The 15,097-nt window shown below is 42.8% G+C and overlaps 1 protein-coding gene across 3 annotated transcripts in view; it reads right to left on the bottom strand.

The window, feature by feature from the left end:
- TRPM6 (transient receptor potential cation channel subfamily M member 6) overlaps positions 1–15,097 on the bottom strand; it is a 671,614-nt gene that overhangs the window by 283,395 nt on the left and 373,122 nt on the right. For all 3 annotated transcript variants that reach the window (XM_085633062.1, XM_085633061.1, XM_085633064.1), the window contains 2 exons: positions 7,002–7,142; positions 5,264–5,392 (listed from right to left, as the gene is read on the bottom strand). In XM_085633062.1, coding sequence (XP_085489188.1) covers positions 5,264–5,392; positions 7,002–7,142 — 270 coding nt within the window. The remainder of the gene's footprint in view (positions 1–5,263; positions 5,393–7,001; positions 7,143–15,097) is intronic.

The following is a 15,097-nucleotide window of genomic DNA, read 5'->3' on the forward strand; positions in this document are numbered from 1 at the left end:
ATGCCAGGAGTTGTAGATGAAATAAACACTCACTGCAGCAAAAAGAGGCCTGAAGTAGTCAGTGCTGAAATCCTGAAGAAGAAAGTCACCAAAAATCGTGAATAATCTGGTTTGAAAGAAATCCTGAGGAGAACTCAGGCTGGAGACTCCCTAGCACAACGTGCGGTAGAAAATCTGAGGGACTGAGGCTCCTGCCAGGAAGGTTCTAGAGGGAGGTGATAGCTGATTGGCTGGCTCTAGGAGTTTGGTCCTTTTTACATAAGGACTATGATAGGCGGCTAAGGGGAGGCCCTTAGGCCTATTTTTTTCTATGTATGTCTATAGGACATTACTTTTTTATGTACCGGAGGCTCCCGTCTCGACGACGGGGAATGATTCAGGCATGTGAATCTATGAAAGACACCCCTAATACTGGATAATCTTGATTCTACTGTATTATTCTTTCTGACACTCCCTGTCCATTTATCTCACTCTTTCAGGTTTGTTATCATCCCTGCTTGCTTTCTTTCTTTGTCATTGTTTTACAGTCTTCCTCTTCTTTCCCCTTTTGTGTTTTTCTCTCTTTTGCTCTGGGTCAAAGTCTGATGAGAAAAAATTGGTGCTAGTCGACAAATATGAGTGCCGGTCACACCCTCTAAAGATCATCGATTTCGCCGCATGGCCTTCGGGCGTGCACGCATTGCATCCACGTTGTCACATCGCATCAAAGACACCATTTTGTCACATCGCACTGGATCGTCACATCGCATCGAGGCGCCATCTTGTCGCATCGGATCACAGTAAGAAACCGACACATCACCTCCTCTTCGGTAAGAAACCGACGCATCACCTTCCCTGCGTACCTTTTGTTTGTATTGTGTGATGCATCCAAGGTACTTTGAGAGTAAAGTGTTGCATTTACCATCTACATTGAACTAAGCTATTTCTACCATTTTAAAGTCATATTTTTATTACAGTATTGTGGATTTTTGTCGTTTGGTCTTGTGTTAAGTCTAGCAAAGATTACTTATTTTTCTAAACTGGTGTGGTGTCCATTTGTATTGTTTTCACTGTATTACTGTATGTTTTCACAAATGCTTTACACACTGCCTCTGAGATAAGTCTGTCTGCTCGTGCCAAGCTACCAAGAGGGTGAGCAGGGGTAATTCAGGAGTGTATCCCCCTGTCCCAGACCAGAAGCAAGGGTCCCTATTTGGACAAAGGTGTACACCATTGCCAATTAGAGACCTCCATTTCTAACAGAAACCTTAGAAGTAGTGGCCCACAAAGCCAGATCCTGAGATCCGTGTTGGAAACCTCACCAGTAGTGACACGCAAGGGCAGAGCCTGAGATCCGTGTCTCATTGCTGCAACCTGATCCCTGCCCAGCTGGCTCAACTGCACCTAATTTAATCGAAATTGTGCTTCTTATAGAGGTACAGAAATAATTATTATACATGGGTTCTGTGTTTGATGAGGGACTTATGAAAAAATAATACAAAATAAGTAAAATCATTATTAATGAATACACACGACTTAACTGTCTGAAACCATGGCATCACGAGCCAGAATAGATGAAGAAGGATATGGAAATTTCATTATGGCTCAAAATTGTTTCTCTTGTGCTCAAACCTTTATGTTTGAGAATGTTCATAATTCACCCCAGGGGAAGGATGCTATGCAGCACTCATGGGTGGAAACACAGACAGAAGAGTGAACCCATCCACATTTCAGATGTTTTATGTTTTACTATACTACTTAGCTTTGTTTCAGGCATATGATTAATTGTCCTAATGATGATCCCATATTGATACGGGATCGAAACTCCATCGACACACACTCTGTCCTGCAGGATTAGGTATAAAACTTCCTTTGGGTGCATAAGTGAACTGTTTTCTTATATAAGTGACCCAACTATTGTACATTATTGGACACACTTTGCCATGCCTGTATGTTTTCCATTTTTGGTTTGTTTTGTTTTCAACACCTGTTTTGGGATTTACTCCGGCGGGGGTATATTCCTTGTATGTTTTTTGTTTGTTTTGACTCTGGAAATAAATCGAATTCTTTACAGTCACTGGAGCAATTAATGGGAATTATTATTTTTTCACAAATATTGGGTACAAAAATGTAATGCTTAGGGACCATTGTTCATTTAATTGCGTATTACCCTTGGTCTCTTATGATTCTATGGTTTCCCATGTTCTTGAAACTAGTTTATGAAAGTGGACATTTCTCAACACTTACAGCTCTGTGTGCCTGACAGCCTGTCTCTAATACAAGTCTGGGATGGGTGACAGTTACACTTTACGCATTCCCTATAGGCAGCCACAACACAGGAAGGCTAGGTGTGTCTGAGTACCCATCAGGCGCGCAACGCCCTTTGGACTCAAAGGGCTTCAGCGCCCCCGCCGTGTGTAGCAGCCAGGCTGAGACAGCTTCCCGGGCACACAAAGCCGCACCAGAGTACTTCACAGGTCTTTAAAAAACCATTAACTTGTTAATGATGCTTTGTTGTTTTTCACCTCTTCTTAGAGCCCCTGCATCACCACTCTGCCTATTGCTGGAAGAATGAGCCCCCCCAAAACAATTTTAGTAGCCCCCCTGAAATTTGGCTCTAGTTGCGCCTCTGGTACCCATCTACATACATCTGCATTCTGATGGCCTTCCTGGGCAGGATGGAAGGGAGGGGCTAACACTTCACTTGAATAGGCAATGTCCTTTTCCCACACAAACGACTGATTACTCCCCACAGATAGCCTGGCACAGGACTGGGTTGAAAGGGATGCTTGTGCACTTAAGAGAGCTACTCTGAAGTCACCCCCACATCAAAGGCACTTTTGGGTACAAATTCTGTGTTTCTGACCCCCTAGAATCAGACACGTCTGGATCTTGAACTGAACCTCTGTCAGAAAGACTGCTGTGCTGCTTAAAGGACTGCAGACTTGGAAGGCCTGCTTTTCTCTTGTGCTGCCCTGCTGCCTGCTGCTCTCCGACTCTGCTGAAGGAGAGCTGGACTCTGCCTTCACTCCAAGTGATCTCCAAGGGCTTGTTGGCTTGCCTCATGTTGCTAGAGACTCAGGGATATCAAAGTCCCTACCCCTGCTCTTGTGCTAACTGAAAGTGGTCCAGATACCTGCAACATGGATTTCGATGCATCCCCTGTCTGCTGGTAGCAGAATCGGCGCATCGACCTGGTTGCAGGAGAAAAATCAGCGCATCGCATTGGAACTAGCGCTTTGACTCCAGAGATCAACGCATCGGACAGCATATTTCCGCTGCTGCAGTTTGGTGAGATCGACATATCCCCTCAGCTGCATGGTAGAAACTGACACATCGCTGGACGCCTCTCAACTCCGGCACCTGTCCTTGCAACTGACGCATCACCCTCACTGCAGGAAGAAGATCGACGCATCTCGTTGCCTGTGACCAGGAAAGGTACTTTGTCCACCAGGGCCAGCATGCATCCTGTAGCCAGCATGCGCTTCCACGAGGTCAGCCCGAATTTTGACTTTGCCCCAGTCCAGCGGGACCTAAAGTAACCTTTTTAGCGTTACTTGCTTCTAAGAGCTTTACTCCATTTATTCTTTTAAAATTCAATATCTCAACTTTTGTACATTGGAAGTTTGTCGTTTCAGTCTTGTTTAGTTCATAATATAATCATCTATTTTTATAAACCTATATGGAGTATTTTTTGTGTTGTATTCATTGTGTTACTATGTGCCTATGTGTTGCACAAATACTTTACCCATTACCTCTTTACCCATTACCTCATGACTGCTCTGTGCCAAGCTACCAGAAGGTGAGCACAGGTTAACTTTTAGTGTGTACTTAGCTTACCCTGACTAGAGTGGTGGTTCCTGCCTGGCCTGGGTGCATGACTCAGCCAACCAAAAATCCCATTACTAACAAGAGATATTAAAGGAGAGCTTGAGCACATTTGTATAGGAAACACCCTAGTGAGAGCAGTGAAAGTTAAGATTATCATGATGATCCCTTCTCTTTTGGTAACAACATGGGATTTAACTTTAGCACTGTGATATTTAACCTGTGAATCTGCATTTATGACTAAATTTGCTGTAAAAAATCATGTATTATTGGATCACAATTATGTTAACCGGTATAAATACATATGTTCCATGAGTGATCAGAAGGTTAGGATTGTTAGATCGAGGAGATGGACTGATTGCATGGGATGTGTATAAGGGATTACATATTAGCACATACTAGCAAATAAGTATAAATTAGAGTCACTACGAGAAGAAAAACCCTGAGTTGGAGCCATGAGCTGTATCATGTAATGGCATGAGATTACTTTTGGGGTTGGTCTAGAGAATAATAATGATTATGTGGTGAGCACTGTGGGCAATGATGTCAAGCACAGCTGTATCAAATAGAGTGAGCACAGAGGCGCTAGGTAAGCGGTCTCTGCCACATTTTGGGGCTGACTGTTGTCTTCAATAGTTGAAGAGCTGAAACAACGCTATTTACCACTTTTGACAATGGTAAATGGTTGCTTGTCACAGGGACTTTCAAAGCATGTGCTGCTTTTGGCGTCAAAGGTACCAGCATTACTCGACATTTCTGAAAAATCAACAGAACATAACAAGAGCATACAGAAAGCAACATAGCAACACAACTGAAACATAACAGTGCACATCACAAAAAAGTCAAAACAAAACCCAATACCACAATGACAGTACAACACAACAAGATCACACTGTAATAATGCAGCACGAACACAGAGCAGAACAAAAACAGAACACATCGCCACCACAACCATAAACCACAAAAAAATATGCACAAACGTTCTTGTCACACATTACCACCTCCAGAATCCTGTTTTCACGATATGAGGGTAAAGGTTGTTGGGAGCAAGTGCTGCTTTAACTTACCAGAAAGACATAAAACAGCACAAATCAAAACATTTTGTGATCTAGCCATTAGTGACCATAGAGAGTGCTCTTATTTTCAGACTTCTTTAAGAGTGTATGGAGATATCTAAAGTTATGAACTGTCACGGTTCCAGGTTCAAATGATGGTATGGCAATCAGAAAGTCAAAACGGAGGTGTATGATGGAATTAGAGTTCACAGGTAGAAAGCATACTCAGTACACAACATTTGGCCAAGTATTTATATTTTCGGTCAAAACCATTCCAAGCAAGTGAACGACACTGCAATATATGTGTAGTATGCTGTCTTCAACTGTCTTCGGAAAACCAACATATTAGTGTGTTGTCTGCAAACAAGAGCAACCAGAGTAAAACCACATCTAGGTCATACCTCTCGGATTTTCTCGATAGCTGTGCTGAAAATGTAGACAATGACACACCACTCTTGTGCCGTAGGCCGGGGCTCCATCTTTACAAGCACTGTGTATGTAAACAGCATCAGGAACACCAGGTACGCCATCTGCAAAACACACCAAACATGTCACATGTACATGGCATGGCAGAAGTGTTTCATTCTGCGTGCCCCTCTTTAATAAATCCTGCCAGTGAGTAGCGGACACACATTTCAATACTTCAGTGAGTTGACGAGTCGAGAGGCTGGGTTCCGACTGGTGCATTTTGGTGACAGGGCTGGTGGCGCCTGGTTTGACAATCTTTTTTGGACCCCCTGCCCCCATCGGAGTCCATCCCTGCCACCTGGCAAAAGTGCCCCTCATCTCTCCATAGCCCCCTTCAAGCATACATTTCCTATGTTTTGAAGCGCCGGTAAAGGCTGAATTATAGATATCAAGAGATTCTTCCACCTCCTTACGTTTTGCGCGCCAAAAACATCATATCTAGACTGGCCCTCGACAGGCACAATGAATTACACACCAACACTTTATAAGGAAAGAGAATACTGAAATTTGAACTACGAAGATCTGATGCCACATATGAAAACATATGAAAACATCCAGAGGGCTTAAAACGAACCAATCAAATCCACAATCTTGCCATGAACACTATTTTGGGACAAAACCTATCCACAAACATGTGTACCCTTCTGCACAGCAGGAAAAGCCTCCCCCGTTTCTAAACTCCGGTTTAATGTACCTTAAGAAAATACCACCATATCCTTGTGCGCTTTCTGCTCTAGGTACACGTGGACCATAATGTGCCAAAGAAGGTTATGTGTGATGGAAACATTTCAGAAGTATGTGCAATGAAAGCTGTCCTCGGAGCAGAAGTAAGGATTGTGAGTACGACACCCTCATGCATCAGCATGAGACGGAAACCTTGGGGCAGATTTACAATAAACGAACGCAGCGCGGTGCAGCAAGTCATTTTCCTGCGCCACGCTGCATTAGTTTCGAATCACAGGGTTGCAACACATTTACAACAATATGTTGCATCTCTGTGCTTCCCCCTGCGCGGGCAGCACAAACTGCTGCCATGCGCCCACGCAGGCATCCTTGCACCATGGTGCAAGGATGCCTGCTTCACGGGGATGATTGTTTATGTGCAGGAAGGCTTCTCTTCCTGCACATAAACAATCAGAAATGAATAAATTTGTCCTCGTTGCACCTGCCTATGCCTCCCCTGGGGAGGCGTAGTATTCAGACGCATTTCCAGATTTACGATTTCTTGCAAATTTGGAAATGTGTCAGGTTCCACGGGTGTTGCGTGCAGCCGCGGTCCGTGCAGGTAACAGCTGCGGGCAGTGGGGCAATGTAAAGGGCTATTTCCACGTACGATGGAGAGGAAAAAATATATATATTTTTTTTTCCCTCAGCATCGTCCCTTGAAATCCCCCTTTGCACGGCCCCACTGTTGTTACCTGCACGGACCGCGGCTGGTTGCATGGGAACACAATCAGAAACACCCATGGAGCGTCCCCTTTCACGCAGAGTGCTGTGTGTAAAGGGGCCATATTTACAAGGACAGAAAAAGTCACGCAGGGTGGCTTTTTCTGCCCTTGTAAATATGGGGCAGCAAAACGTGCTGCTGGTGCGTCACAAAAAGTAACGCACTGGTGGCGAAAGGGGCTTGTAGATCTTCCCCCTTGAGTTTTAGAAGTGAAAGCAACTCACGGTGTGGAACCAGAACTTCACAATGGGGGCGTTGTAAAATTCATAGGCTTTCCTGGACAGGGGGAGGCTTCCATGCCCGCTACCAGGGCTGCGGTTCTGACTTTCAGCCGATGTTTCACCTCCTTTTTCTTCATCATAACCCTGTAAAAAAAAGTGTTTTAAACGTTTATTAAATACAAATTCTTGGCACGCACGGATGTGAGGATACTTCACAGTGTAGTACTCAGACCATCTACTTCAGACATACAGGGCCCCAACATGTTAGGCGGCCCGTGGTTAAGTATTAACTGCTGTGCCACAGTGGCCATTCTGCCGCGGCCTGAGTCATCTATTCTCGTTAGTGCTACTTAATTATCGCAGTAAGAAGCCTTTGGAAGATGGCCATGGGCAAAATGCTACTCGTACAAAATGCCACGAGGTGCAATGAATGCCACCGGCTGTTAAAACACACAAGACGCCAACACCAGCACAGTTTTTTCCAAGGACCACAGCTTGGGTGTTGACAGGTGTGTGTGTGTGTGTGTGTGTGTGTGTGTGTGTGTGTGTGCGCGTGCGCGTGTGTGTGTGAGGTGGGTCCATGTCAGTCATAACTGCGCCACGTTTACCGGACATGTCCAGTTTTACTACTAACTTGTCACTGGAGTGCTGATTATTGATAATTAGGGCTCCCGGTGTTATGTTTTTTTTTTTTTTTAACATTTCCATCTGTATTCATCCATATTTATTTTTGGGGTAATTTTATCTGTATTTACCCAATTTTATTTTGTCGCAAGCAAAAAAAGATACTGCAGCTAGTATTTTTTCACATTTATTTAAATAGGCAATGCACTCTTGCTTGTTATAGGTTTATTTAGATTTATATAGATGGTTAAATGGGCTACTGCTTTTAACAAAGAGATACTTTTGTTACTTGCAGTTAATACATTGCAATCTTTGTAATATAGCACAGTGAGCTATGAAGGACCTTGTAACCCTCACTGTCTTATGTAACACATCCTACACATTGATTTACAGACATATGATTGATTGTCAATGTATAATGTGTGATGTAAAGCGCTCTGACACCCTGCACTGGAATGAGTAGCGCTATAAAAGAAATAAACAAAATAGTGGTATTTAAATTGTTATTTGTGTAAATACTGGGACAGACCAACACATCTAACATTCCTACATTGCATGTATATCTCTCTCTTAAGTACCTGTGAAGTAATAAGTTGTGTGCATTTGTTTTCCCTCAATTGCCTCTAGGTGTGTGCCCCCCCTTCCCCCATAGCTCCCAGCCAGGATACTTACTTAAACAAAAGTTTCCTCCTATGTTTAAAGACACTAGCTTTCGTTGGAGTCCAGATAAAAATATGTAGGGGATTGGCATTCCATAGATACCAATTACATTATTAGAAATAATATGCATTTTATTTTATTAAAGAAAAATGTAATTATTTAATTAAAACATGGTATCCTTCAGATCTGACAGGGTGGGGCTTACTCGGGATACATCAGTGTTTCGTGTTTTAACCCCTATCTCACCTATTTAAGAATTTCTAATTTAGCATTCAACATTTTTATGGAAAAGTAAATGCATCAAAATGTTTGGAAAATTTAAAAAACAGAATTCAAAGGCGGCGTCTGTTCTCATGATGTTATGCTTTATTGCTTTTGTTTCTGTGTTAGGTAAGTTTGCTGTCTATTTAAACAATATTTAAATAATGTTAGTGCCAATGGGGCTGTCTTGAAAACAAAGTACTGAATGTTTATTTATTTTGTATTTTTCATTGAGCAGAGCATCGAGAACATATCAATCACAAAAGGTGTTTAAAACAGGGAAACATCGAAACATCAACATATGTATAAAATCGGTTCATAAATGCATAGAGTATGAGCGGGAAACATTTTTAAATCAGGGGTTCGAAAACAACACCATTTTTCATAAATTCCAATAGTGAAGCAGCTTTTAGAAATATCTGCCATTTATTCTTGCAGACATACTTAAAGTACTAGAGTAAGAAATTGCTAAAGTGCTTAAGTGCCAGAGTACTAAAGTGCTATAATAACCCAGGAATAAACCTCCAAACCCCTCAAACATAAATCTCCTATTCCGCCAACCTCTAAAATTCAAAAGGAATTAAATTCCTTATTGGAATGAGACTACTAATCTATCTGATTTTCCAGACTCCTAAAATACTTCCAGATTTCTTTAAACTTTTTGGAAGCACCCACCCGCCTCGCATAAGCCTCCTCAAAAGCCGTAGTCCGATTCATTTTGTTTAGCCACCTCTCGTAAGTGGGTGCTTCCGTCAACCTCCAGTTCTGTAGAATCAAAGAGCGGGCAACGAAGGAGGAGATAAAAAGAAAAGTCTTCTCTGTTTTTATCAAATTTGCCCTTTCTTTACTGATTCCAAAAAGGGTAACCTCGGTCTCTGACAGGACCCTCTTCTTAACTGCCCTATTTAAGGCCGAGAAGATCTCTCCCCAGAAAGGCCCTAGTCTAGGACATGTAAAGAAAAATATGTAGCCAATGCCCTTCAGTTTCTGCCTGGCAACGGAAGCATCTATTTTCAACTACTGAGTATTTTGTATTAAGTGCTTTAGGTGTAAAGTATGCCAGCCACCGGGATAGAAAGGCCATTCTTTTAAAATTAGCGGCTCTCAGAGCCTTACTCCCTAACTGGCATATGACTTGCCGTTCTTGGCTAGAGAGGGTGCATTTCGTTTCCCAAGTTACCCTTTCTAGATGTTTATCCACCAGTGGGGGTTGCCCACGATTGCGCAAGAGATAATATCAATTCCCCACCCCTCTTCCTCTTAGCTTTGCTCCAAAAAGGGCTGTCACCAGTTTAGTTTGCATACTAAAAGAAAAATGTTGTCTATTTAAGAAATATACAATCTGTAAATATTAGAAAAAAACTGGCTTCCTCTGGTCTCTACTCCTCATCAGCAGCTCTTGCCAAGTGATTACCCTGTTCTGAATTAAGAAATGCCTTAGGTCTTCTAACCCACAATCCTTCCAATTTCTTAGATGGCTAAATTGGAATTGGAGGTCGAGATTTTTGCATTCTCCCAATTTTTAATAGTGGAACCCAGAAGAGCCAGCATTTTCAAAAAATAATTGAAGTCTAATAGAATAATCCTTCAACGTCTTATATCTTGTCCTTTTGGGAAGTTTAGAAGTTTTTAGAAATATTGGAATCTGAGAACCAGCTTCCTGCACCATTTAATCCACACAAAAAATTGTCATTTAAATGGTTAGGAACCAATAGACAGGCTATGAGTCTAAAAAGGCTGCTTCGTAATATAAACGAACATGTGGTAGGGTCAATCCACCCTGGTTGATGGCTAATTATAGCGAAGAAAGCTTAACCCTTGGTGTCTTTTCCCCCCAAACAAACTGTCTAATCATAGTTTCCAGCTCCTTAAAGAAATTAATGTTGATTTTGATAGGTATATTTATAAAAAGGAAAACAAGTAATGGAAGTATAGACATTTTGATAAGGGATACTCGGCAGATCAAGGTTAAAGGTAGTAGCAGCCAGTTATCCAACAGTTTCCTGATTTTATCCTGCATAGCTACATAATTCAGCTTGTATAGCTGTTGATGTTGATCAGAAACATAGATCTCCAAATATCATATTGGGTCAGGCTTAGCGGCTTGGTGCTTAAGATTGACTGGGAGAAAAATTGTGTCAAAGATCAGTACAAGGATTTCAGTTTTATTTTGGTTAATTTTATATCCCCCAATTCGTTCGAATTTACTGAATTCTGAAAGACCAATTCCAGATTCTGGCTATCGGATTTAAGATATGAAATAATATTGTCCGCAAATAACTTTAGTTTGGACATACCCAGAATTGTAGCGTTAATTGCAACATTTTCTCGAATTCGGATGGCTAATGGTTCTATAAAAAACGCGAACAGTAAAGGGGAAAGCGGACACCCTTGTCTTGTCCCCTCGATTTGCATTTATTACCACTTGAGCCTGAGCTCCCCGATAAATGTTCCGAAGCATTAAAATAGCCTAGGGAAGAATACCAAACCTGCCAAGGCCAAAAAAGAGAGCCAAATTTCCAGGTCGAACGCCTTTTCTGCATCGACCATCATGATACAAGCCGGGATTGAGTTAATATTACAGTAGTCAAGAGCCTCTATTAAAAATTCAGTATTTGACGACATAGATCTCCCTGCTATAAACCCGAACTGATCCTTATGGATTATTTCCTGTGCAACGGGTATGAAACGCTGAGCCCAGGTCTTCATTAGGATCTTATAATCAGCGTTAAGGAGACTAATGGGTCTATAAGAATTGACATCTTTTGGATTCTTACCCTTTTTCACGAAGCTGACAATTATCGCCTCTTTGAAAGGCGAGGGCACCACACCTCCATTTTTGATGATTAAATAGCTCAGTCAAGGGTGGGGTCAGTTCTTTGGCAAACACCTTATAACATTCTATAGGGCCCCAATCCTCTCCACAAGTTTTGGCTCCGGCAGTTGATTTTAAAGCTGCCAAAATCGCTGTACTTGATATGTCTAATTGTATCTGCTCTACAAGGGAATCAGACAGTTTCGGGAGATTTATGCCCTCAAAATAATTCTGTATAGTATCTTGCCCAACTGAATATTCTGTTGTATAAAGCTGTTGGTAGTGTTCCATAAAAACCAGAGCAATCTCGTCACTATTTGACACTACAATTCCAGTATTAGGATCTACCACCTATGAAATTAGGGCCGCTTCCTGTCTAGTTATTGTGGAGCCAGCCAACAGTTTGCCCACCATTTGTGTTTCCTCGTATACCCATTGTTGGTAAGTTCGGGAACTACTGATTTCTTCTAGTAAGAAGAATTCCCTCAGCACCTTTTTGGCATTTTCAAGGAGATGTAGTTGAGACACGTTTCTCAGATCTTGTGCCCTTTCCACGGCCTGCTGGAGCTCAACTATTTTAGCCCGTCGTGCTTTCGACTGAGCGGCAGAGAAGAAGATAATTTGTCCTCGAACAGCAGCCTTGAACCCCCCCATACTGCGAAGGGTTCTGCCATCCCCTCGTTAAGCCTAAAGTATTCAAGGATCCATACTCTTAAGCTCTCAACCCATTGATGATCAATCTGCCACCTTGATCGCTCCCTTCTCTCCTCGTCAATTTCTATATCGAGCTTGATATAGGAGTGGTCGGAGAAAGAATTCGTCCCGATATCTGCCATTAAGATGTTTAATGATCTGGATGTTAAAAAAAAAAATCGATAAGGGATGCCGTCTGGTATTGGCGAGAGTGGCATGTATAAGTATTTGTAGCCGGGTTGGCATTACGCCATGGGTCTATCAGCTGATAGTCGTGCTTTATAACTTCGAAGATTCTTTTTGTATTGGGTTTCAATTGTTTTTATTTTTATTGGAGGTATCTTTTTTTAGATACTGGATATAATTGAAATCCCCCCAATAATGATCTGACATGGGGCTCCCCTTAGCAGCTCGTTGATCTTAGCCAACCCAGAAGCCTCATCCATAATCGGACCATAATAGTTCGCAAAATTCAAAATCCTCCCATTTAATTTCACCACTACCCATAGCCATCTTCCCTGGGGATCTGTGCGAACTTGGTCAAATTCCCATGACAGGTTTCTAGAAAAGTAAATGGCTACACCTCTTATTGCAAGCCCAGCTGACGCAAAAAAGCATCAGAGAATGTTCTCGGCAGATAAAGCTTGGGTGAATTAGACTTAAGGTGTGTATCTTGAAGAAAAAGAACTTGGGGCAAAAAAGAGGCAAGCCATCTTATCAGCTCACCATATTTCTGTTTGTTAAGCATGCCATTCATGTTTACTGACAAAATGCTACATTTGCTAGCCATATCTATTGCTTGAATCAGCATGGTGTTTGATCAGATGCAAGATCCTGTTTTCTCTTCTCTTTGTTCCCTTTGCCACTGCTAAGAACCCCCCGTCGCACCCCACCACCAACCCTCCTGGAATGGGGGACCCCCAGAAATGTGGAAACCCCCACTAACCACGCTAACCACATTTCAGCCCACCCTACTTTCCTGATGGGTGTCATGGAACTACACCTTTGGTGACCCTCCTCCCCCTGGCAATGGAAAACTTTGACATCTTGTTATATACATGTATGGTTTCAAATTTTAATAGAGATCTCTTTCAGTAGGTCCTGGGCATCTTCTAAATTTGTTTTAAAAAGTTTCCCCTTACTAAAACACGAAGCTTAGATTGCTGCGCTATTGAGGCCTGGGCACCCTGAGCTTTGAAGAGATATAGCAGCTTAACAAATTCCTTTCGCCTACGCGCAGCTGCAGCGGACATGCCTAAAAATATGCGACAATTGGTAACTTCATTTATATAAAAATTATCTTTGCTGGTGCGCCTTTGCCAAGATTGTCTCCTTAAAACGGAAATCTGCAAAGTTTATCAGGATAGTACGTGGTATCTTTGAATTAGGCAACAGGTGTGAGGGAACTCGATGTGCCCTTGTAGTTGTAATAGGAGGGATGGCTACAGAGAACCATGCCTCTGTGTAGCCTCAGGTGATGCCGCTCTGCCCCCGGATAATGGAGCCTCAGCGTACTCAGCGTACCTGAACGAGTTGTGCTCCGGAAAAAACAAAGGTCTTGCTGGCAGTCTGGGTTTCTCCCCTTCACGGCCGGCGCTCCGAGACTGACATTCATTGTGGCCTCTTCTTTTTCCACTGGGCTGGCATGCAGCTACGTTCTTGGCTGTATTTGTGATGTCGGCGCCTCTTGGGGACGCAAACGGCGAAACAGGAGGTAGGAGGATCTCTTCTTTACGTTGACTAATTAAAGCTGAGTCTGGGGACATTTGAAGCTGCTTGGAGCGGTCTGTGAGGCATTTTTGGTTCAGGGATAGAGAACTTCCTCATTTGAAAAAACTGTTTGATAAATCAATGGAGGGGTGTGCGAGTGCTAGACAGGGCGCTCCAAATTACACAGTTTTGGTGCCCCCCCTTTTTTTGGGTGGGGGGAGCACTTTGCGAGCTCTATGTAAAACTTTGTAAACCTGCCCCAACTCAAAGGAAAGAAAAGGAAAAAAAAGGGAAGAAAACATTAAGAGAGAAGGAAGGAAAAAAAAAGAGAATGGGGAAGCATTTAAAACAGACCAATGCTGTTGCCAAGGTTGACTCAGTGGCCGAGCTAAAAGCCAAAACCCGCTTAGCCCAGGCAAAGGCAATTTCTTCAGAGGCTAGAGCTGAACGCACTTTAAACCGTCTGGGCCTCAATTCCAGCTTTGAGAGCTCAGAAGTAGAGCAGCCTGAGTCATTGGTACAGTTAGAAGGGTAGACACCTGCCAAATAAAAGTCAACGGATGGATCATTGAGCATAGCTAAGCAACACCAAGACGAGCCAACAATGGGGAGCAACAAGGACGAGTTGAAAAACTTAAAGGACTTTCCTCGATTTTTTAAAAAGCTATCTCTGCCGGCCCCCCCCTCCGGAAACCTATAGTAAAACCACAGGCAGTGCCACAGGTAGTGTGGGAAGATGCGCTAAATAGTATACTACAGGTGTTGGTTTCATCACCACGAGACCGGAAGCAGGGGCAGGTTCCATCTCCTCCTTCAACAGCGGTGCCGGCCACACAAGACCTCGGCAAATCTTTGGATGGACAGGCTACATCCCCAATCTCAATATCATTAATGGCACAGAATAAGACACAGCTGGTGTTGTCATCTTCCGAAGATAATATAACGCCATTCTCAGAGGCTCAAAGGATGTTGCAGTCTCAGTCTCAGCCGCTGTTGTCTGGTGGAACTGGTTTGGAGACTGGGGGACAGTCTGTGGGGAATCAAAATCCAGACGGGAAGATATCACAAGACAACCCAGACTCCACGATACCAGGAGCAACCACACTACAGATCAACATAAAGGACATGCTGAACCTTATTTTGGAGGAGATTAGGGAGATGAAAAAAATCACAAGAATATGAGATTACCTCCCTCCATCTGCGCCCAAAGAAAATTGAAGCGGCAGTGGCCTGCTTTCCAGCCAAATTGTAGGCAGCCGAATCAAAGATCACTCTGTTAGGAGATCAAATGAGTGACATGCTTCTGAAGGTGAGCGAAGCAGCAAAAAATAAAACC

Source organism: Triturus cristatus, chromosome 2_1 (genome assembly GCF_964204655.1).
Source record: "Triturus cristatus chromosome 2_1, aTriCri1.1, whole genome shotgun sequence".
In the NCBI taxonomy this organism is placed as follows: Eukaryota; Metazoa; Chordata; class Amphibia; order Caudata; family Salamandridae; genus Triturus; species Triturus cristatus.